Source organism: Prunus persica, chromosome G6, assembly GCF_000346465.2.
Source record: "Prunus persica cultivar Lovell chromosome G6, Prunus_persica_NCBIv2, whole genome shotgun sequence".
Lineage (NCBI taxonomy): Eukaryota > Viridiplantae > Streptophyta > Magnoliopsida > Rosales > Rosaceae > Prunus > Prunus persica.
Genome location: NC_034014.1, coordinates 6,158,384 through 6,182,707, shown reverse-complemented (window position 1 = coordinate 6,182,707; position 24,324 = coordinate 6,158,384). Strand labels below are relative to the sequence as shown.

At 36.8% G+C, this 24,324-nt stretch overlaps 5 protein-coding genes across 7 annotated transcripts; 3 read left to right on the top strand and 2 right to left on the bottom strand.

Moving 5' to 3' along the window:
• LOC18772346 (uncharacterized protein YKR070W) lies at window positions 93–3,810 on the top strand. The gene is made up of 12 exons (XM_007207834.2): window positions 93–400; window positions 516–619; window positions 709–744; window positions 859–932; window positions 1,050–1,090; window positions 1,517–1,588; window positions 1,725–1,905; window positions 2,176–2,271; window positions 2,401–2,468; window positions 2,996–3,203; window positions 3,316–3,399; window positions 3,574–3,810. The coding sequence occupies exons 1-12, from the start codon at window positions 288–290 to the stop codon at window positions 3,631–3,633; spliced, it is 1,137 nt and encodes a 378-aa protein (XP_007207896.2). The 5' UTR covers window positions 93–287; the 3' UTR covers window positions 3,634–3,810.
• LOC18773970 (probable trans-2-enoyl-CoA reductase, mitochondrial) lies at window positions 4,243–7,406 on the bottom strand. 3 transcript variants are annotated; one of them, XM_007205301.2, is made up of 10 exons: window positions 7,174–7,406; window positions 6,985–7,082; window positions 6,555–6,686; window positions 6,305–6,448; window positions 6,128–6,230; window positions 5,861–5,960; window positions 5,632–5,708; window positions 5,456–5,534; window positions 4,647–4,765; window positions 4,243–4,532 (listed from the first exon to the last, which is right to left on the bottom strand). In XM_007205301.2, the coding sequence occupies exons 1-10, from the start codon at window positions 7,356–7,358 to the stop codon at window positions 4,433–4,435; spliced, it is 1,137 nt and encodes a 378-aa protein (XP_007205363.1). In that variant the 5' UTR covers window positions 7,359–7,406; the 3' UTR covers window positions 4,243–4,432. The 3 variants fall into 3 exon arrangements, with proteins under 3 accessions (XP_007205363.1, XP_020422360.1, XP_020422359.1); XM_020566771.1 differs by having other exon boundaries at window positions 4,243–4,550; window positions 6,985–7,072; window positions 7,174–7,404; XM_020566770.1 differs by having other exon boundaries at window positions 4,259–4,550.
• LOC18774220 (probable serine/threonine-protein kinase PBL5) lies at window positions 13,067–16,526 on the top strand. Its single transcript, XM_020567214.1, has 5 exons — window positions 13,067–13,345; window positions 14,167–14,429; window positions 14,664–14,853; window positions 14,991–15,382; window positions 15,940–16,526. The coding sequence occupies exons 1-5, from the start codon at window positions 13,258–13,260 to the stop codon at window positions 16,240–16,242; spliced, it is 1,236 nt and encodes a 411-aa protein (XP_020422803.1). The 5' UTR covers window positions 13,067–13,257; the 3' UTR covers window positions 16,243–16,526.
• Window positions 19,285–21,028, top strand: LOC109949978. Its single transcript, XM_020567213.1, has 2 exons — window positions 19,285–19,724; window positions 20,531–21,028. Exons 1-2 carry the CDS (start codon window positions 19,448–19,450, stop codon window positions 20,713–20,715), a joined length of 462 nt encoding a protein of 153 aa, XP_020422802.1. The 5' UTR covers window positions 19,285–19,447; the 3' UTR covers window positions 20,716–21,028.
• On the bottom strand, window positions 21,180–23,107 carry LOC18775259. The gene is made up of 3 exons (XM_007207258.2): window positions 22,202–23,107; window positions 21,380–21,922; window positions 21,180–21,310 (listed from the first exon to the last, which is right to left on the bottom strand). The coding sequence occupies exons 1-3, from the start codon at window positions 23,105–23,107 to the stop codon at window positions 21,209–21,211; spliced, it is 1,551 nt and encodes a 516-aa protein (XP_007207320.2). The 3' UTR covers window positions 21,180–21,208.

The following is a 24,324-nucleotide window of genomic DNA, read 5'->3' as shown; positions in this document are numbered from 1 at the left end:
GGACCGGTTATAATTCGGGCTAGATCATATGAAGAAGATTGATATAATTTACTATATACACCCAAACCAAACAGTGCCACCCCTTCAATTTCTCCAAGTTTTCTCGTTCGGGACATCAAGTCAGTTAACTTAACCCGCGGGTGGCCTAAATCAAGTTCAGCCTCGTTTGTTTTCTCAGAGCTTCCGAATACTGAGAAAGGCGGGTCATCCTAAATCGAGTTCAGGCTCATTATTTTCTGGACAGCGAGTAACTAACTAGTATTGAAAACTCATAAGAAAGAAAAACAATGAGCCTCCGAATACTGAGAAAGGCTTCGCAGACCCAAAACGCAAAGCAATTATCCTCCAGTTTCTCCAAATTCACACGATCATTCTCGCAGCTCTCCTCACAGTCCAAACCGTCCGTCAATCCCTCCTTTTCATTTTGTTTCTAATTTTTTTTTTTAAGGAGAAAATTTTGGTGATGTTCGTGAATCGTGAGCACAAATTGGGTTTGATTATGATTAATTTGGCAGGCCTTCCTTTGGCATTGCGTTCGACATCGACGGCGTCGTTTTACGCAGCGAAGCTCCGATCGGAGGCTCTCCTCAGGTCTTCAGAAGATTATACGACGATTCTGGTACCCTCACTTCTTATACCCACCTCCCATTTTTATTTATTTTATATTTTTTTAGGATTTTATTTGAAAAAATTTCAATTTGTGGGCAGGTAATCTTAGCATTCCGTACGTGTTCTTGACAAATGGTAAGTCTGTTGATTTGCGTTTTTATGCTGGGTTTTTGCCACGTGTTATAATCAAAGTAAAATGGTTTTGTTTTTTTTTGTTTTTTTTTGTTTTGTTTCTTTGGGTTTGAATAGGTGGTGGGTTTACTGAATCTAAAAGAGCCCTTGAGTTAAGTGAACTTTTGGGTGTCAAGATTTCACCTTTACAGGTATTTTTGTTAGAATGACCACAAATTTGATTATTTTATTCAAACTTCTATCATTACGTACTTGCAAATCTGTAATACTAAATACTATTGTTTTTGACTGCATGGTGTCGCATGCAGGTTTTACAGGGCCATACACCTTTTAAGCAGTTAGTAAACAGGTATGCATGTAAGCTTGAGTTATGGGTCAGAAGAAATTTTGTTTAACAAGTTATAGAGGGTGTCTTAGTCTTACATTGAGTATTGGCAGTGTTGGGGCATGCTTCATTTTTCTCTGCCAACATTGTGTATGCCTCTAGGATGATTGTGGGCATCAATAGTTGGGTACCTTAGTGAGAATTACGCATGGTGAAAATGAACCTGAGTTCTGTATCTAAGCAGAAGCATTTCATTGTTACTTAATGGCAGCACTATGGAATTCCATGAAGGATGCCAATTTGTCACTTCACAACCATGATGTAGAGTGAGAATCAAATGGTCACAACTTATTGTGTGAACAATCTTGATCTGTTATGTTTGTTTGATTGATAGATTTCATCTTTGTCTCATTGTATTCTTCTATTCAAGATTTACAATTTTGACTACAGATTTGAGAATGAACTCATTGTTGCTGTGGGGAAAGGAGAACCTGCTGCAGTTATGTCTGAATATGGATTTAAGTATGTTTCTGGTTAGATTGTCTAGGCTAACTTGATTTTGGCATGTTGAATTTTTTCACAAATTTGAATAAAATGTCTGATCTGATCTGAGATTTTTGCTCTTGATTTTCTTTGGGGTTTTTTCCCCTCGTTTCAGAAATGTTCTTTCAATTGATGACTATGCGTCCTGCTTTGAAAACATTGACCCCCTAGCACCGTATAAAAAATGGACAACTAAGCAGGTTAAGGAGGTTGCTGCCAGAGACCTTGTATTCTCACAAAGAGTTCAGGCGGCGTTTATAGTTAGTGATTCTGTTGATTGGAGCAGAGACATTCAGGTTATCTTGGACAAGTTTATTTGATCATAATGTTATAGGACCTCATGTATGTACATTCACATTACCAAGAGGATTTAGGATTAATCAATGCCTCATGTTTGTTAGCTAGACATATGAATTACTGAAATGCTATCAATGCTGTCTTCAAATACTTTCGACAATTTCACCCTATTCCCACTTTCATGTTCTGTTAGAATTTCTCAAATCTATATGTTAGCCATTTTATAATCAGTAAAGTATCAATTGACTAATGATGGATGTTTATACCAGGTCCTATGCGACATTTTAAGAACTGGTGGTCTTCCTGGTCGGGAAATAGGACACCAACCACATCTTTATTTTGCGCATGATGACCTTGCATACCAGGTTGATTCTCCTTCCCCTGTAATAAATTAATTGTTTTCTCGACTCCAATATAAATTCTTGGGTTTCTATGAGCTAGTTTTGATAATATAAAATATGTATGATGTACTGACAAGGTTCTACTAAAGGTAGGCTGCTTTTCCTACCGAGCGTTTTGGAATGGGAGCTTTCAGAATTGCACTAGAATCCATCTTTAATAGGTAAGCGTAGAAATATCCAAAAAGTGTATCATTGTACGTTTTCCTTCTAATCTTTCAATTAAAATGCTGAGATATGCTCTTCTAAACCCCTTTTGAAGGGGTCGTAACTCAACTGACTACAATTCCACTCAGATGAATTTGTAGCTGATCTCTGAGTTCAAAAGATGGCTCACTAGTTGAAATGGGATGGAATACATGAATGCTATTTGATAGTGCTGATCATAAATTTGGGTTTTGTCAAAGTTTTAACCCTTAATTAAGTTATACGAAATATAGCTTTGTGTGATGATTATGTTTCATATTACGTACCTTATGAATTTTAAAGACTAAGAGGCCGATCAAGAGTTTAAGACCAACATGGGAAAAGATAATATGAAAAGATATGTGAAAATTAGAAAATAATGGAAAATGTGAATTCATTTGGTTGACCTCATATGACTAGGACAAAGGCAAGGATGCTGATGATGATGATTTCATGTGATGAGTTATGCATCATGCTAAAGCTGCTAGTTCAAATTAATGTGCAGAATCCATCCTCATGCTCTGGAGTATACAACTTTTGGGAAACCAAATCCATTTGTATTCAATAATGCAGAACTTGTACTTAAGCAACTTGTGTCAGCTCTTCATGATAATCTTCAAGTTGCCAATCAAGCAAATGCTGGAAGTTACCAATTCCAAACACTGTATATGATAGGAGATAATCCTTCGGTTGACATCAATGGTGCACGACAGGTTTGTGTCTCTTGGTCTTGAATTTTGGTTGCGTAGTTTCTACATGAGTAAAATGAACACTATTTAACTTAAAATCAGAGAAGGAAATAATCAATCATATTTTTCATTTCAGGCGGGTCATCCCTGGTTTTCTATTCTGACAAGGACTGGGGTTTTCAAGGGGAAGGAAAATCATGCCGAATTTCCAGCGGATCTGGTAGTTTTTTAAAACTTTTCCTGCCTGCATGAAAATGTAGTATCATGTTTACTTTATAGTTCGTCCTCCCCTCTTTCTCAGGTGAGGGGTGGAACTTGAGTTTATAGGTAGAGATGTAATTGCAAATCTCATGCATTCAAATTTGTTTACAGATACCTGACTCTGCTTGTGCAGGTTGTTGACACGGTGGAAGAAGCTGTAGACTTTGTTTTGAGAAAGGAATGCATCTCCTAGACTTTTATTCTGTACACTTTGTTCTTTTCTTTTCTTTTTTGTTCCCCCCCTCCCCCTCAGATTTTATTAATTTTTGATAAATTTATTTGTGGTTTACAATATTTTTTGAGAACTCCATCTGAAAATATATTTTTAAATTTTATAAGGAGAATTTGGGGGAAGACAATTGAGGTGATATCTCAGATGAACCCCAGCTAGGCTCTCAATTTGGAGAAATACTTACATGAAATAGGGACAGCACTATTTTGCTATCCCCGGTCAATCATAGTATGCCACGCTTAATAATTTTTCCAAGTGAGACTGTGATTGGCCGGGAATAACAAAACTGTGCTACACCCGTTTCATACAAGTTTTTTTGCTCAATTTGGGATCAATTCATGACGTACTTACAATGCGTTATTTGGAGATGAGACAAGAAATCAAATAAGAGAACTGGCGCTTTCATTTTGCTTTTGCTATACTGACTCATTTGATACAAAGAATGCAACAGAATGCATTTCATAATACCTAAAGCAAGTTACCGTAAGGTGGTTTTTAGTATTGACCAATTTAACTCCCACCACCGAGCAGTAATTGTGATACAAAGTTCTTTTCTTTTGGTCTGAATTGTGGTGACAAAGTTGGCTCATCCGTAAATGTGGATTGTCTCGTGGTAAAAGGACTCAAAAAACATATGTAATAATTACATTATATAATAGGAGATCCAAAATGTGACTTCACATCCTAATGCAATACAATAAACCTCTGAAAGATTATTATGAGATTATCACCAAAACAAAAGTCTTCACTTCAGCCATGCTCAAAGTTGAAAATTGATAACTTGTTTTGGTTGGCTCCCTTGCTTCCCAAGGGCCTTATCTATTGCAGCATTGAAATTGTCAAATGGAACCAGCTCCATCCTACAAATAGGGAAGCCTCTGATGTTAAACATAGATCAGTTCAAATTAACAAAAGTGGAGTTAAAAAAACAAAAAAGAAGAAGCCAAGTGTATAGTTAATGAAGGAGAACTTACTCATATTTTAACTTCCCTTCCCGTGCTAGGTCCAGGAGGGAATCTATCAAAACTCTACACCCTTTTGCCTTCTCTGTACTCATCCAATTCTGCAACCAGAATCCCCTCAAGGAAAGATCCTGCAAACATAGATATTTGAGACAAGATGACAGAACATAAAAACATCACAACCAGATACATGTCAGTGGAACTAATCAGAAATTTCTCTACTAACAGAAACTGGCGGGCAAAAAACTGTATTGCTTTAAGATAAAAGAAATCCTAAATCCTATTTCTTCATCTCCACCACCAGATGAAGAGCTAACCTAATCTAGGTCTTAAAATGCCTAAAGGATTTCTGAAACTATACAAACTTTGAATTTGTAATCAAATAGACCTCCTAGGTTTGTAAAAATAACAGTCAATACAACTCAGTTGGGATGATTGAAGACTAGAATCATATCAGCCCATCAATGCATATAATGACACCTGGTCTACTCAATCTATAGTTGGAGCACGCAACCGTCATTGACCTCATCCTACTTTCTATTGGTATCACCCATATCTAACTGCTTCCTTTTCTTTGTAGTAATCAGATTTTCTTGAATGCTTTGTTATTCTTCCCTTTACTATTTCATGGTTTTCCCGTGTCTACCTATTTAGAATTCCTTGTCATTTCCACATGTTTGCCTTTACTCCCCATCCCACCCACCCACACTAACTCGCAGTTCTCGGAGAAAAAAAATAAAATTTGCAGTTCCTGAAGTGCAATATACTTTTCCCCACAAAAGTAGAATTTCACTAAGTGGGGGAAAAAAAGAAAGACTTACCTTAAAAATGAAAGATGATGTTGATACGGTAATGGGTTTCTTAGACATTCCACCATATGTCACCATAGTTCCGCCCCGCCTAAAAACAATGCAGTACATTTAAAAAAGGACATTAGATTTTGAAAACACTAGGAAAAGGGAACATTGTTTAAATCATACAGTATTGAGAATCACACCCCAAAAATTTAAGAACCAAAGAAGCAGCATTGCCTCCAACGCAGTTAAATCCTAATGCAGGTTCAGGTATACCAGACTGGCATGTAAAGCAGATTAAATGCAGAAGATTAGTCAAACAACTCGGAAATAGAGGAAGAATCAAAGTGTAATTTATGATTTGATTAATAAGTCCACAACTTCTAGAAGACCCTTGACAATATCAACTATAATGAGACAATAAAGATATACCAGAAGACCCTTGACATTCTTGACTTCCAGTTGACTCTCAGTAAAAACTTCATCAGCACCAAGGTTTTTGAGTTTCTCTTTTACTTCATCAGACCCAGTCCTGTAGACACCAAACCATGGTCAATTATAGAAAGACCCTTTTCAGGAAAGTTTATTTTTCTGGAAGCAGAAATCTAAGTAAATAACTGCACACTCTGCTTAATTATATACTTTTTATAAGAATAGAAGACATACATCACAGTATACAAGCTGATTTCATATTATCACCTGTCCCTTATTATATTAATGTTATGGATGCCACGATGGTGCGCAAGCTGAATAATGCACTGCCCTACAATGCTTGTGGCTCCATTTTGAACAATAGCATCTCCTATTCAAACCAAATTGTAATCGGTGAGGAGAAGACAAAAGAAAGATGCATAGAAGTTACAGATGGTGCTGTACCTTTGTTTAAAGTAACGAAGTCTTCAAGCATTCTTAGAGCAGTCAAAGGATTAACCGTAATAGTGGCGGCATATTCCAGGGGTGATTTCTTATTTATTTTGTACCATACATTCTGATCCTTCACAATATAAGTCTGCCATGTCCCTAAGAAAAGATTATATATAAAGCCTCATTAAGGTCACAAAAGGCATGCAAACTATGTTCTATAACCACAAATTTGAGAAGATGTGAGAACAAATGAAGAATGTACCAAAAGAAGGCGGAGATGGGATGACTAAATCCCCGGGCAAGAAACCCTTAACTGCAGCCCCGACCGAATGTACTTCTCCTACACCTTCATATCCTCCAACAGCTGGCACTTGTGGCCTCACAGGGTATACCCCTTTCATGGTTCAATGCACAAATCCTCAACTAGTAAGCAACAAATAGTAAATTCAATACAGAAAATCTTCAAAATGTGATCTTAACAAGTTTGTCACTATGTTTACTGATGTTAAACTTTCTTTCTTCCTTTATTTTTATTTTTTTTTGGAAAACCTAACCATCAAGCAACTACTCGGAGCACATGTTCTAGTAAATTTAACTCCATTTTCTGAGCAACCAAACGGATAGTAATGGAACAATAAACCAAATGAGGCAATACCCAAAAAGAAAAAGGAAGAGAAAAAGATAAAAAAAACCTTCAATTCGATTAATATCAGAAGGGTTGATTGGGGCAGCCAACATTTTCACGCACACATCGTTCTCTTTCACTTCAACTGGTGGCAACTGTATCACTCTTCCAACAGCAAAAACCACTAAATAAAAACTTCAAATTTGAAAAAGGAAAAGAAAAAAGGTGAATTTGTAAGACAAAGTTAGAGAGTGACCTGGTGACCCTATCGGGAGGACCGTGTTGCTCGTACACCACAGCCTTTGACGGCGGCGACAAGGTCGTCGAGAAAGCCCGGAAGCTTAGGGTTTGGGTTCGCGGGTGGTTAACGGCGTAGTTTAGCGTGAGATTGCCGAGTGGTTTGAGAAATCTGAGAGTCGCCGATCGAACCAGAGACGCCATTTTCAATTTGAGCACCCCTCTGCTCCAATTCAGGAAGCTGCAACAAGCTTGAGGAGTTATTCTGTCGTTTAAAACTGGAACCGGGTTGAAACGGCCCAAACCCGGTTAAAATATTCGAACCTTTAGACCCACTCCTCAGAAACACACAGACTTCTCGATTTGGGCCCGCTGGGCCAATCAAAGCTCGTTCCTCTCTCTCTCCTCTCTCTCTCTCTCTCTCTCTCTCTCTCTCTCTCTCTATATATATATACAAGGTATTTTCCTCTCTATTTAATATTATCACTGTCTTGCTTTGCCATTTACTTCTTGTTCAGTGGTCTACTAATTTAGTAAATTCAGCCTCCAGATAGTTTGAGTTGGCCTTTTTTTTTTTGGGTACAAGTTAGTCTAAACAACTAAGATGTCGTAAGAGTTCAAACCTGAAACCTCTAGTATGCAAGTTAATGTTTTTTTTTTTCTAAAACCTGAAACGATCTATCCATTATTTAATCCTTTGCCCATCATTGTGATATTAACTTTAACCCAATTGTGATATTACCTACTTTGTTATGTAAGGGCAGATATACACTCCTTTGCCTTTGTTGCTTCATAGACGGGTTTCATTGATGATTTTGAAGTCCGAAGGATCCATTTGGGAAAAATATATCTGAAACCAGTGAAAGGTTACATAATTTTACGGTGTCTGCATTTTGCAAATGATTCTGTTGGAGTCTCATTGAAGTTTGAAAGTTATATACAGCAACATCCGTTTTCACTTTACTCTAACTTTGTTTTCTGAAGTTAGAAATAAGTTATCACGTGCTCTGTATCTAGGTTTTATTCCAGTGCATAGGTGTGTTCATATGTGGGCCTCATTTGGTGGCCGATTCGGATTGAATTGGAGTTGAGTTTAAATCAGTCTTTACGAGTTTCACCCTTTTAGATCAACCAATATAACCTCAAAATCATATTCAAGGATTAGAAATTTACACACTATACAGAAGACTTTCCCTGAAAGTTCATTGAAATAATTGCTTCTCAACACATTAGATTCTTATTTCAATTTCCTTGTGGGTTGTCTGACTTTTTGTGTGTTTGAATCTTCTATCAAAGTTCCTCTGTGGTAGAAGAACAAGAATCCACCAAAATCAGCGTAAAAGATTTATTTTTTTTAAAATGGGTCAAAAAAACAATCATTTATTTTTGCTTTGCCATCCAAATCATTGTGGAACTTTGCTATTATTCAACAGTCATTGTACCTCTAAAGTCAAGCTGTCTTTCTTGGTGCATAATCAATATTTTCCCACCAATCAGATTAGGTACTTTCTTGAATGTTCTGTCATTTTGGTCATGATTTCTAACTCTGTACTTGAAAATTTGATTGAATTTGCAAGCTGCAAAGCAGTAATGAATAATAAAGACACTTTTGGCAATTGTAAACAGGAAGCAGAATGTGATAAATGTGTGGGTAACTGTATGGAAAAAATGACTTTTGGATCATGTTATTTATTGCTAGACTTTGAAGCACTGTGCCAACATTTAACCTAAAACCTCCTATTTTCTAACATTGAATTAATTGATCTGAAATTCTGAAGCCAACCTTTTTCAGATTTGGTCAAAATCTAAAAACCGCTACGTACGCAGGTGCATGGTTATATGGAATAACTTTTATGTTTAAGGTTATGTGATGAAAGAGATAAACGTATACCACAAGGTGTGGTGCGGTTAGCAAACTACCACTTTCAGTTAGAGAGTTATCTGGTTCCTCAATGACAGAGGTTCGAAACTCGTTGAAAGCACCTTGTGGTGAGGGGCTAGCCGAATTCCAAGCGGCGATTAATCCCACCCTCCATATATGGGGACACCTTGCAGTTATTTACTTCCAAAAAAAAAAGAAAAAGGAGATAAACGTACAATTTTATATAGTTAGTTGAAGGTAAAGAAAAAATGATGTGGAGAGGGATAAATTCATATTGTCGGTTTGATTGGTCTGGTTTACCAGTGGAGTGGAAGGCAACCACAACATGCCCTTAGTTTGATTGGTCTGGTTTGCCAGTGGAGTCGAAGGCAACCACAACATGCCCCCATTACTCAGCTCAAGACACATTGTCGCTCACCTAAACCTAAAATAATGAAATTGTAAGCAACAAGAAAAAGTCACTACCATGCACCGTCACCAGCGCCTTCAACCATCATTGTCATTGCCACGAGGACCCCGTCATTCTTTATCAATAATAATATTAAGAGAATAACTGATGTGGTAGTGGTTCATCTGTCTTTGCTTTTGAATTCAATCGGGATCGTATTATCACATTAATTAATTTCAAAGTTAGTGAAATAAATTGATGTCTCTAATATTATTGATAATATAATCATTTTTCTCCAAAGATTTGTTGAATTTCAAAGCTATTGTTATCTTAGTAATTAGCATAAATAGTATAATCACATTTAAATACATGACGGGAAATAATTTGTTTCAATCAATGTCTAATCTCTCAAGGGCCAGCTTTAACTTGTCGAATACTAACCACTAACCCAGTGTGATCTGGTAGATCTTGGTCTTCCATGCAAACAGTGGAATTTTCTAACCGAGTCATAAAGTCATTATAATACTATTCTTTGTGCACCGACCGTGATTGCTTCGTGATCAGCCTTTCCAACACGTATTGAGCAATAGGATTTGTAATTTTTTTCAAATAGGCGGACCGTATTTTTCTTCACTTCTTTTAATGAATTAAAGAACATCGAAATTTTGTTTAAAAAAAGCGTATTTTTCTGAATTCTTAACAATTAAAAGTGATTCTTGAAAAAGCACCGAAAATCACTTTTGCCATTTAACATCACTACAAATTTTCCTGTCAAATGCTATAAAAATATTTTTGATTGTTAAAAAATAATTTCCGACATTTCAAAAGCAGGCCCAAACCAACTTTTACTTTGTTTTAGTACTTTCTCTAGGCTTACTGTCCTCCGTTAATTTCTCTTATTTTCTTGAGGTACGATTTTATAGAGTATATGCCTTAACCACTTGGTTTTACTTTTGACTAAAGTATGACACAAACTGAATAGATTATTCAAAATGATACAAAAAATTTCTTGCCTTGGTTCATGTGCAAATAGAATAATATTTCTTGCATATTTGTGCAAATGATGTGCGCACACACACATATATATATATATAGTTATAGGGGTGGGGTGTTTATTTCTATAAATAATAAATGATATACGACTCATAAGATTACGGTAATTCACTTTTAGTGAGAGAAGTAAAGGTAAAAAGTCTCAAATTCGAATTCTCTTTTATATAAACTTCTTTTAAAGAAAAATAATAATAACCATTTTCCTAGCCCTTTTGGTGCAATTGGCAAGAAAGTTCAGACCAATTAAATGGTATTTTATCTGATGCTTTTTATTAATTATATTTAAAAAATTGTGTTGAGAGTTTATTGCATATAGGGAGAAAACAAAAGAAAAGAAATGACAACAGTACTTCTATTTATTTAGTTTCCTCTTTCCTCGCGGAACCTTCTTTTATGCTTTGGAGACGGCAACAAAAGTCAGAGCTGCAAAAGCATACAAAACTTGGTCTTTGGGTTTGACAATAAAAGCTCCAAATTCAATAAAATACGTTGGAAATTAAAATATACAATGAAAAAGAAAGGATTATAACATATGTTGTTTGTTTTAGTAATAGTTTTTAGCAATAATGTTTTCATTTATAGATTGATAGCTATATGTTTTCAATGTAGTTATGGCAGGATCCGGATCCTAGATTGGGAATTTTTTTGCTACGTTTTGATTGACTTTTATTCTCCGCCTAACACACCCTTTAAATGTTCTACCATTTAAAATACGTTTATTAAAAGCTTAAAACAAAATAATGAAAATTCTCACATTCATTTTCCAAACCTTCAATCAAGCTAAGAGAATTTTGAGCTTTTTGATCATTCATTAATAATAATGACATATATAACAACAAAGATAGATATTTTTCCTTTTTAAATTTTTATTTATTTATTTATACAAACGATAAGGAGATTGCATTCATAAATCACAAGTAGACGTTGTCTTTTTAACACAATAAAAACTCTTTCAACAAGAAATGATCAAAATAATTTACCGAAACCACTGTAGTCCCTAGCGCATCAAATAATATTCACCTAAGCTAAACCCTAAATCCTAATGTGATAAAGTATATATAAGTTTTCTTTTACCGAAACCATCCCACAACATTTAACAAGAAAAAGGATCTGAAAAAATATTTACCTCTTCTCCTCTTAATTACCCACCTAAATTCCAGTAACAAATTGTCGGTTCAGGAGTCACACAGTAAATTAAATATAGTCAAATCTCAAGTGCCAACTACGTAGCGACGTGTCCGAATATTATTGGTTGAACGATTAAATTTTTTATTTCTACTGTTCCGTTTCCCCTAGGAAATAACGCATCATAGTTATGGCGGGCGAGCGCGTGGATCACCGTCGGAACTTTCCTTTTTACAGCAAAGCATTATTAAGTGGAAACGCGTAAAGGCAAAGTGGGCCCCACTTGGAAGATTTAAAGCATCAAATTTTGTTTAATGGGAGATCTTCGGGTTGTGGGGACTGCTGTGATGTTAAGCCGTCACCGGCAGGTAATGGAAACAAATCTCAGGAAAGAGAGATGTTTGGTTGCCCGAAGAAAAGGACAAAGATATGTTGCGGACCAGCTCGCAACTAAATCGCGTATGCCAATGGGTGAGCGCCACGTCATCAGATCATTTAGATGATCGGAACACGTAAAAGACAAAACAAAAATACCGTACCATAAATGCAAAGTTGACGAAACAGGCAAAATATGCCGGAGGGGCGGGCTCGGCTCTGATGTTTCGTCAAAACACGTGCAGCAGATTAAGGCCCCCGTAATTGTAGAGTTTTGAAATTAGCGAGCATTATCAAGATCCCTTTTAACTCGGTTAGATTTTGTTAGCTTTATAACTTACTAGACATGTAAGTTTCATAATGTCAATATTGAATTTGGGAAAGTAAATCCCATATATGTTTCCTAAATTGTTGATTCCTGAATGAAGTGGAGTTTTAAAACGAAAGAGACTAATTGAGGAGTACAATAGTAACACTCTTACCCTGAATTATATTCACCACTTTTAACTAAGATGAATTAGCTTACTAAACATCGAGGAGCGCTAAGAATATTCTTCTAATGAATTTTTGCTTCTTTGAAATTACCATTAATTATTGTCCATGGGTCTAACTGTATTTGCTAAACATGTAATGTTATTCTAGATCATATATGACCGTTTTGAAGATAATAGAATTTAAATTATGAAGAATAGAATAGGAAAATAGGAGTGAGAGTAATCTCGGCTATCAAAATAAATTCAGATCGAAACATATTTATATACATCATATCAATAAAATTATAATTATGGTATCAAAGTGGAGTAACGATATATGTATAATATTATCGATTATATTTGTCACATATGTGATGAGCAAATTTATGAGAAATCGTTTTAAAGGTAAGTTGACCGCAAATAAGGGATTTGGTTAGTAAATGTGTTAGAAAAGGGTAAGTGGTAATACGACCCTCTCTGACCCCAAAAAAAGAAAGAAAAAACACCCTCGTGTGTGCAACGTGGCTGCTCTTAATTGGTTGAAATTGAATTTAATTTTGCGGTTGATTTGCATTACAGAAGGGAACCCTCCCATATATATTACAGAAAAAAGTCACCTAGAAAGTACAAGAGTCTGTCACTTTGTGTCTGAGTTTTGCAACGCTCTCCTTTCTCATTCTGCTCTGCTCTGTTTTCTTGTTTGATTGGTTGGTTTCTATGCTTTTGGTGCTCTGTTTTTGTGTGCAGTAGAGAGATAAAGGGGCGTGAGCAAACAAGAAAAGGAGAGAGAAAAGGAAAAGGGGTAAGATGAGCTGCTTTTGCTGCACTGAGAAATCAACCGAAGAATCAAAGAAGAAAAATACCAACATCAACGGCAACAAACCCAATCATCAAGGTAATTCTTTTCCAAAATTAATTTTTATTTAATTTTTGGGTCATTGAGATAAACCCATCGGGTTGATGATCATATCTGATTTTCATATTCAGATAGTTTCTTGGGGTGATTTTAATTTTTACATTGTGGGTTTTGTTTTTTTGGCTATTATTATTTCCCTTTTTGTTTAATTTTTATGGGTGGTACTCTTTTGCCTTACCTGGGTTTATGTTCTTCACTCTCTGAATTATTTGGTCATCAAATTTTTTTATTTAAAATTTTGGGTTAAAGTTTCTGAATTTGGTTTTGTTTGGTCCTGCTTTGCACCTTATATCGATTCAAAAGGTCGGTGCCCTCTTTGACTTTGCCATGAAACCACTGTCAATTTTTGAAATTTTGTAATGGATGGAGGAAGAAAGATGGCTAAATTTTTATGTAGTGAGAATGGGCTTTAATCACATTTATAAAATTTTCATACTTTTATATTCATCTGGGTTTGTTAATTTCTCATCTAGTGCCAAAGTTATTTGTTTTGGTTCTTGTGACTGTTCATTAACACCGCGTCTCATTCATTTTGTTTGTTTGTTTGCGTGATTGGTTGGGAAGGTCCAATCCATAATCCAAATTCCCATAGTGTTGAACTTTGTCATTTTGTATTTTTGTTTGCATTTAAATTTTAATGACTCCGGTTTTTTCAATCTCATTTTTGAGAAAATGAATCAATATGATTTTTTGGATTTTGGTTACCATGTGCCGAATTTTGTCTTTATGCTTGGCCTTCTCAATCTCACTTACTTACTTGTCTGTGTGCATGTTTGTATTTGGTCATTTTGATATGTCAGAAGTGAATTCAAATGGGAATGTTAAAAAGGAATTGGGTGTAAAAAAGGAGGAGGCCTCTAAGGATGACCAGTTATCGTTGGATGCAAAGGAGTGGAATATAAAGGAGGAGGTTTCTAAGGATGGAAAAACCAACGGCAAGCGAGCACAGACATTTACATTTGATGAACTTGCAGCAGCAACTGACGATTTCAGGTCTGATTGCTTCCTGGGTGAAGGAGGATTCGGAAAAGTTTACAAGGGTCACTTAGAGAAAATTAACCAGGTTTGTGCAGCTGAGTTTAAGCTCTACCATTAAATCGAACTTCTTGTGATACCTATCAAACCCAATTGACAAATAATTTTTTTCTATTGAGTTATGAACTTGTACATTGAACCGAATGCTATTGGGATATCATGCGTGTCCTTTTTATACTCTTGTATCAAATGTGTTTTGTCAATTAATATATGAATTGTAAGCTTGAGGGGTGACCCAATTTTGCTATTGTCGTTGGTGTAGGTTGTTGCTATCAAGCAGCTTGATCGTAATGGGTGCCAAGGGATTAGAGAGTTTGTTGTCGAAGTATTGACGCTAAGTCTGGCTGACCACCCTAATCTCGTCAAATTGATTGGGTTTTGTGCCGAGGGAGATCAGAGGCTATTGGTTTATGAATATATGCCATTAGGATCCTTGGAAAACCATTTGCATGGTATGCAACTGAGTCACTCCTAAAACCAATCCTTGTTGTATTATCGATTACCTTTTCACTTTCTGTGAAATATGCATCTTATTTTGAGGTGGCCATGAGTTATATTTGAATAGTACCCTTTTTTTTTTCCTTTACAGATCTTTCACCCAGCAGGAAAGCGCTCGATTGGAATACAAGAATGAAGATAGCAGCTGGTGCGGCAAGGGGTTTAGAGTATCTGCATGAGAAAATGCAGCCCCCTGTTATATATCGTGATCTGAAATGCTCAAACATTTTGCTTGGTGAGGGGTATCATCCAAAGCTATCTGATTTTGGCTTGGCCAAAGTAGGTCCCAGTGGAGATAAGACTCATGTTTCTACTAGGGTTATGGGCACGTATGGGTATTGTGCACCTGATTATGCAATGACAGGTCAGCTGACTTTTAAGTCGGATGTTTATAGCTTTGGGGTTGTTCTTTTGGAGCTTATCACAGGAAGGAAAGCTATTGATAATACAAAACCTGTCAAAGAGCAGAACCTGGTAGCATGGGTAAGATAACTCTAGCACATTGCACTCTCTTCTCTGATATCTACTATTCCACTCCCTTCTATGGTACTGCATAGGTTGAATTAGTTTCGCAGTAGCTGCTGTCCTTTTGTAACATTGTGCGGCAAGCAATAATTATTGGAAATGCTGATTTTCTGGATTTTGCTTTTCTTTATCACTTTTCTTGGTAAAATTTAACTATGTCTGCTGCCCACTGGGATGGATGCGATTTATATAAGTGCTACCAATTAGAATAGCAGTTTGTTGAAACTTATTTTCTTTAGAGATAAAGGGAAATAAATAGGGGCAGTAGTCAGTTGACACTTGAAAAGAGACTATCCTTGGAAGTTAGAAGATTTTTTTCATTGCTGTTGATTTTTAGTCTCTATTGTCATCTGTAGTTTTGTTATGATATTTTGATATCCAAAGTAGCTTGAATTGTTGAGCATTTCGAATTTTGATAACCTCCGTGTGCAAGAAACTAGCTAATGTAGTTGTCTGCCCTATTTAAAAGTACAAATGAACTTTTACTTTCACTTTAACTGTTATATTGTTTTCAGGCAAGACCACTGTTTAGAGACCGGAAGAGATTTTCACAAATGGTGGATCCGTTGCTCCAAGGTCAGTATCCTGTCAGGGGACTATACCAAGCCCTTGCTATTGCTGCAATGTGCGTCCAGGAGCAGCCCAATATGCGGCCTGTCATAACAGATATAGTTACAGCGTTGAATTACCTTGCTTCCCAGAAATATGACCCCCAAATACATCCAGTTCAAACCTCGAGAAGGGGTTCATCTTCTCCTAGAGGGAGGAGAGATGATGATATAAGGCAGATTGGAGGTAACGGACCGGAGAGAGACTGAGCTGGAGGACTAAATTAAGAATAAAGCAGCCAATACCATTTTGTGATTGTAGATGATGTGCCTAGTTATCAATTTTTGCATCATAGAAGATAACAGGTACTACTGCCATTCTTAATATTCACATACAGAGAGTTTCTGCTTTTTTTCTTATTCTTCCTTTTCTTCCTCCAGTGTACATGAGAGCTGACGTTCTTGTATGTAAAAATGCTTCATTGTAGGAACTTTTTTCCATTTTATTAGTTAGCCTTATTAATATCTATAATAGTTCCATTCTTTTGCCTACCGTGTACTCCTTTTTTTCTTTTTCTTATTTCTTTCTTTTTCTCTTACTTTTTTTTCCCTAGATGTTTGTGTTGTTTCGTTTTGCTTTTCTCTAGCACAATAAGTGCATCATGATGGATGTTCTCATGGGTAAAGCTTTATGATAAAAAAAAGAAGTGGACATATCTACTTCCTCCTGTCTCCATTACGTTTTTTTTTTTACCATGGATGTTTGCGTTGTTTCGTTTTGCTTTTCTCAAGCACAATAACCGTTTTGCTTTTCTCAAGCACAATAGCTGCATCATGACGGATGTTCCCATGGGTAAGCGTTATCATAAAAAAGAAGTAGACATATCTACTTCCTCATGTCTCCATGCAGGTAATGTGGAATATCATTGTTGGATGCAATGTGAAAACTTGACGAGCCCCGCCTTCTCGTTGACTCGATGCAAAGAGGGAACTTGGGGGTTCTGGTGAATGATTTGTTAATATGTAGCTGGGGGTTGAGAGGGTGGTAAGTTTTGATGTTGGTATTTGCATGGTGATTGGAGAGCTGGTCTGCAATCCTCTTTTAGCCAGATGCTTACAAGCATCCCCAAAATGACACCACTGTAAAACCTAGGCTGCCAAAGAGCTTTGAGTTTCTTTGGCATCTCGACTTTTCCTGGCACTGCACATCTAGAGGCGCTGATAGAGCCATGGAATGTACTTTTTTTGTGTGGGTCATTTCAAAATGACGTACACTTCATATTAAAGTAATCTGGAAAAAAGAAGTCGTCTTTTATTTCGGGTAGCGATTTTGGCACTTCTCTTTTAACCTCATGTATTTTTTGGTTGGTAAATGCTATTTACTTTGACAATTGTGAGCCTCAAATCGTTGGTTCCGAAGTTCCTACAAAACCACGGCATCCATCCAAGAAGTTCATCCATTATTGCCAGTCCATTTCATCAAGACGCGCTCTGAAAAAGTTGGCATTTTGTGACAGTCGTGCATGAACTCTTATTAATGACGCGTTTAATCATTAACGACTCATTTTTCCTCATGGGGATGAATGACACGTGTAATCATATATCGTCGATTGTCGATAATGATTAGAAGTACCATTATACCCTTATCTAAGTCCATGTAAAACGCAGATATCTCCACTCGTTTTCAACCCACATCTCCATCCGTGCAAAAAGGGTATAATGGTCTCCGTGCAAAAAGGGTTGGTTTTCTAAAAAGTTCTAGAATAGGAAGCATTTTTGCTTAATTGCTTTGGACCACCATTTAACCATAAAATCTGGTCCAATTAGTATAATCAAAAGGGCCATCATGTTTTATGCTCTCATCAATGCGACTCTAGACTACAATGCTTTGAGTTGAACTTATAATATTTGCAAATATATAGTTTTCAATGTCATTTTCTTGGCCCATGTTTACCAACTTTCAACCTTTTAGCTTCTACGATGTAATCAAAATTAGAATCATTCCATACTCACAATAAGAGTTTGACTCTCGTTCTTTTCTTTTTACAAACTATAAACTTCATTTGAGTTAAAAGAAGTGACAAAACAATCGAAAAATAGTTGTAGGGACAAGACTTAGAGGTCTAGAAACTATGACATGTAATGGATAACTGGATTCTTTTCCTCCCTAATCTAGGATACGGTGAGCTATTCAACTCATAGAACTATTCATTTGTTAAAGCTGTCTTGTTCAAACCACAATAAATAGGAGAAATCAAATATGCATTACCAAAATATTAGGTTAAATATTTTTTTTTTCTTTGCCAATGTTAGGAAGGAGGAGGGTTTTTCTCACATACTATTAATGTGCTATGGGAATTCGACTGAACCTAAGATCATTGGTCTGCACGTTAAGGTCTTTTTCAACTGGACTAGACCTCATTAATAATTAAATAAACTATATTAAAGTATGGGAGATGGAGAGGGTCACTTGTAGGGGTTAGATGATTTAGATGGGGTTGAAAAGTTAGGTAGGTAGAGTAGGGTAAATTTTTTTTTAAACCCAAGTCCTTAGAAGTTATTAAAAAATAAAAGCAATATGAAAATAATATTTTTGTTGAAATGGTGGGTGAGGAAAATAGGATACGTAGATGAAAATAGCAGCAGTTTTATTATAATTGCTCTCCAGCCTGTTCTGCTTCTATGAAGAGAAGTGATGGGTGATTCTATGGACACTCAAGTGTTCTCTCTAGACACCCTAATAATTGCTTGCCTGTATAGGGCTGGTAATGGGTCGTGTCTGGATTATATACATGTTAAGAATGCACAATCTAAACCCGACCTATTTAATAAACGTGTCATTTACGGGTTGACTTGTTAATTTTTCGTGCAGGTTTCGAGTTGTGTCGGTCGACCCGCTAAGTGGTAACAAATAAAAAATGCTAAATTTTGATAATTTAATCAAGTAATTGCATATTATATATATAAAACAGTGATTACATTTTTGCATATCTCTATGTATGAAGATTGAGAAAGAGAAATAAAAGTAATTTAAAAAATGAAGAAAATGAAGAAAAAAAGAAGAAATGGGTTGGTGGGTTATATAGGTGTTTTAGCAAGTCGACAGGTTATATAGGTATTTTAGCGGGTTGATCCAAATCTCACCCATTTATAAATGGGTTAGTGACGAGTTGACTCGAAAGTTTAATCGTGCGGATTTCAAATTATGTATTGAGTCGTATCGGAAATTGCCACACCTACTTGTGAACAACAAAGATTTGTTTATGGAATTGGGTGTCTAGAAAACAAATTAATGGGTGTCCATATATTAGTTCCTTACATTAGAAGTCACCGACCTGTCTAACTCACGTGCATTCCACGTGCAAAAATATTCCCGCCCAAAGTCGTTAAGAATCCGAACTACCAAAGACCCCCAAAATCAAAATCCTCATAAATTCACAATTCACAATCCCACAAATCCACCCGAAAAAGAAAAATGCAGCAGAGACTTTGGTCTTACTCTTCTCGAGTGCCTGATCAAGAGGATACTGTTGTGGCCATTGGCAGCGCAGCTCCACAGCAACCGCAGCTGAAGCACCACCACCACCACACTCCAAGAACAAACCCAGATGGCCTTCCGCACTACGACCCGCGTTCCGGCTTCGGAAAGAAGGAGGGTTCTTGGAGATCGGTGTCGGCGGAGAAGTGGATCCATGTCATTCCTGTGATTGTGCTCTTCTGCCTCTTTGTGCTCTGGTGGTTCTCTGTTTCAGGTATTACAAATTGGGACAGAGTTTGGGTTTCTTGGGTTTATCTGTTTGATTTCTTTGATGGGTTTCTGTTTCTTGGTAATTTATGGTTTTGATTTCTTGTTCGTTCTACTTGTGAAAAGAAATCACCATTTGGGAAAATGGGTGTTTCCTGTTTGGTCTGGAATTTGTTTCTTGGGAGTGAAGATTGAGTTGTTGCTTTGATTTTTTTGGAAACTGTTACATGTGATGTGACTCCTGTGTTTGACTCTCAGGTATTACAAACTGGGACAAAGTTTCAATCTCTTTTTTTTTTCTCTGCTTGATTTCTTTGATGGGTTTCTGTTCTTGCTTTGATTTCTTGTTCACTGAAAACAAATTACTGTTGCGGAAAAATGGTATAATCTGTGATTTCTTGATTCTTTGGGAAATTGGTACTTCTGTTCTGTATAGAAATTTTACTGTTCGTTTATTTGAAAAGCAATTTGGACAAAGATTCAAGCCTTTGGTTTCATTCTTGTTCTTTCTTTCTCTAATGGGTTTCTGTTTCTTGATAATTGCTTGTTGGGATTTCGTCTTCATTCTGTTTGTGAAAATAGGCTGCTGTTTGGGGACATGGGTATTTTCTGTTTGCCCTGAAATTCGTTTCGTGGGAGGGAAAATTGAGTTATTCCTTTGGTTGTTTTGGAAATTGTACTATTGTATATGATTTGAAAGGGAAATAAAATAGCAATAAGCATTAGCATAGCTACATAAGAGACTTACACAAGAGATAGATCTTAATCTGTTACTTAAATTTGTTTCTTTGTGTTGTCTTTGTTTGGAAACAGTAAAAGTGGTGAGCATTGATCGCAGAATTACAGCTATACGTGAAACTGAGATACCACTCCCTCTCAACGAGACTCGAATTGATATCGCAATCTTGGCAGCTGCTGCTATGTCACCAATAGCCTCGGTTCCTCAGAATCTCACAGTGAACAAGGCAACTGAAGTTCCAAGTGCTGAGAAAAAATGACTGAAGGACTATTTTCTTTTGTCTATAATAAAATAGCTTTGAGGAATCTATTTCTGTCAATCTTGTATTAGGGACTGAGATAGAGTCCAATAGCCAACTTTGTAGGTGTAAAAAGTTTAGAACTGTGATTCATGGGGGAAACTATGAGACGTTCATACTTGATTTTGCTTGACCTTGCGCCAACGAACCAGCAAGGAACTTGTTGTAGTTAGAATTTACAGAGATAACAATAGTGAATGGTTTGCTTGGATCAAATTTACATAGAATGTAAGAGCAATGAATTCCCAGCTGTAGCTGGCTCATTTCACGATTGAAAATATTCAAATTTTCTTCTGTTGACTTTCTGCTGACACTAAAGCTAACAAGTGCCTTCTGCATTCTGTTTCCCTTTAAAAATTTCCATTGATCTTATTCCTATATCCCTCAAGAATCTGGGAAGTGGGAAAAATAAACAGATACAAAAACAGATCAAGGAAATGTTTCTCTATTGCTGCTACAACTGACTAACCTCACCTACTCTGCAATAGTCAATCATTAGGTACATGGTCGTTTTCTTTTGTGACGGAAGAATTCTACAACAGTCTCTCCTTGGTGACTGCAAAAGAAATATTCTTTCAGTTAGTAATGGAATTATACAAATGTGGAATTTTTTTTAATGCCATACCTTTTGCCAACGAAGAGGATCTGGCCTTTTAAAGACTACAACAGTATCAACTGTTTCTGGTGAGGCCATTTTCCATCGGCAGTGAGGAACAGGAAATTTTTGACGAGTATAGTGAGCAATAATTTTCTTTCTACCTTCATCATACCGGGTTGAGTTCATATAGAAAATGAAGGCCTTCTGACATGGATGCTTGTAGACAGGCCTAGTGTTGAATGCATATGCTGTGTAATCAGCTCTTCTATACCAATTCAGAAAAGTCCTTGAGGGTGTCTCTAGTTCTCTTGGAGAAATGATTCCCCTAAAGATTTGAACTACATAACCCCAAGAAATGGAGATGGACCAGTATCGATCTTTGTCGTAACAGATTGTTTGCTGCATAACACTAGCTGAGTCGAGCTTGACGGTTTGAAATAGATGGTGAAGTGCTTTCACTCGGGTCATGTGTGGGAATATTGGTTCCACTACATCAAGGTGGTGAAGGGAAACCAGTGGAGTCACAGGATGGGCACTCAGCAGGCCTAGCAGATCTCCATACACATCAAACTGCACAACCACAATAAACAGCATTTTCAGAATTGCAAATGAAGGTCACACACACAATTCACAGTTTGCATTTGGAATTTCTTCCTACAATTCATCCCTATTGAGAAATGTAAAAGCTACCAAATGACATGTGACTGTTTTCTAAGTCAGAAATAAAAGTTCAAAGTGTGTCCATAAATGAACAGATGAAACATTGCCACATCTGTTGGGATCCAGAATTTTGGGATCTGTTTTGGCGTCTTCAGCGAAACTGGTGAAAACAAAAATAGTTACTCTTACCTGATGAAATCCAGTTTCCTTGGTAAGTGGCACGCCTAGCTCAGTCATACAAGCCTGCATTCTGTCATCACTGCCATATAACCCCGGATAGCGTTGGATGCACCGGTCCTGCATCTTTTCCAGCTCCACTGCCAAGGGATAACTTATAGCAAAACCCCCTCCACCATATGCCATTGAATATGAGAAAAATATGTTCTGAATGTGACTCTCCGATGAGCTTCCTACATAATAAAATTGTGTGTGGTCATACTTGTTGAGAATTCTCACCACATTTTCCACCATGAAAACTGTGTCATCATCCCCCATTACAAACCACCTCACATCCTTCACTCCGAGCCTCAATGTCTCTGAAACCACCCTCGAAATCCTTAATGCAGATCTCTGTCCTTGGCGATTTGTGTACTTAAATCCTCTGGTGTCCCCTGAAATCCGAATCTCGGGCAGTCCCTCGTTTCTTCTAATCCTTACTCTTTTGTCCAACCAAACGACCCCTCGAGTCTCCTTAGGCCTCCACCACACTTTGATGTACTCCTTCCTCTTTTCCCACAAATTCGACGAAGCTGCTATCCCAAACATAATGTGTTTAAGCTCTGTATCGAATCTCTGAGGCCTTTGTGCAAGTGCAGTTATTTGTGAGGCTTCTTCTTCTTTATTTTCCACAAGTTTAATATCAGAGGTAGTGACATTGGAGAGGCCTTCAAGATGTCGTGCCGCAGTGGTTGGACAATCTTGACGATCATAGAGGAGGTGGTTGGAAGAGTAGAGAACATAGAGAACAGAAACGGTGAGAAAAACCCAAGTGAGGGTGGCTCTGAAGCCTATCATTTGGGCCACTGCAGGTGCTGATTTCTTCTCAGAGTCTTCAAATTTGTGGCTGTTGTTGTTGTTGATGCTGCTGCCTCCCATTTGAGTTGAGTTTGGTTTGGAGAAAGGAGGTGGCAGAAAGATTAGTTGGCCTTTCAAAATTGTTCGGATCAAAGAGAGAGATGGAGGGTGGTGTGTTAAGTGTCCTAAAGTTTGTTGTGGAATGAACGAAGTTGAATGCGAGGAACTTGGTAGTTAATTGACCTTTCTGCCTAAATGACACATTTTGGTCGTGTCCTCCGGGTATATGTGTGCAACTTTAAATTGCTAGGAGAAGAAAAAAAGTTGTATGGTTTGTGGGGATGCAGGACGTTTTTATGAGAAATTTCTGTACTCTTTCCCATGAAATCTGGTCACGTGATTAGCACGTGAGTAATTGAATGTGAGCAGGAAGTTGTATTTAAAAAAAATGGGTAAGAAATGTCATGCCCCGTGATTGACTGAGTATAGTGGTAGAGTTAGAAATTTGTCATTATGAGAGCAATATAAAAACTCTTTAAGTTAATTTGCTAAAAACGTGTGTCCGCTTATTGTATTTGAGTTCACATCCCTATCCCTATAAATTATAGTAATTTAGAATATCACCTTATGAAGAAAAAGTCCTACAAACAAAAAACTCTTTGACACTTTTCATTAAATATTTGCTCTTGTAGTAATAGGCTTATAATTCAAGTGGTTAAGAGTAATTACCCTTGTATTTGAGGTCTTGCGTTCAATTCAACCCTCCTTAAATATTGCACGTATTAAATAAAAAAACAGTTGCTCCTCCATTTAAAGAAAAACTCAAACAATAGAATCAACGTTGCATATTTAATACATTGAGAATAAAGAAAAAGTTATTGGGATCAATTGCCCCACTTGGCTTCGCCACTTAATTTGAGTGGCATGTAGCTCACAGTTAAAGTATGTCATGTGTTACAAGTTTTTGCCAATAATTTAAGTTTTGTAATTAATAATATGTTTAATTTGATGGTACCTGCCACTCAACGTGTAACACTATAGGCCAATCTAACAAGTGTTTCATATTATATGGATGGTGACAAACAAGTAGTAATTTACCATGAGAGTTGAGGCCACAAGAACTTTAAAGTTCCTTTGTTTTATTGGATCTTCGTCTTTCTTTGAAGAGAGACTTACATGCAACGGGGATAATACTTTTTTCTATCCCTGACAAATTAGATAACTTTTTCACGTGTCATTATGTTATTGACTGGAAATAGCAAAACAGTGTTATTTCTGTTACAAGTTTTTTTTTTCCT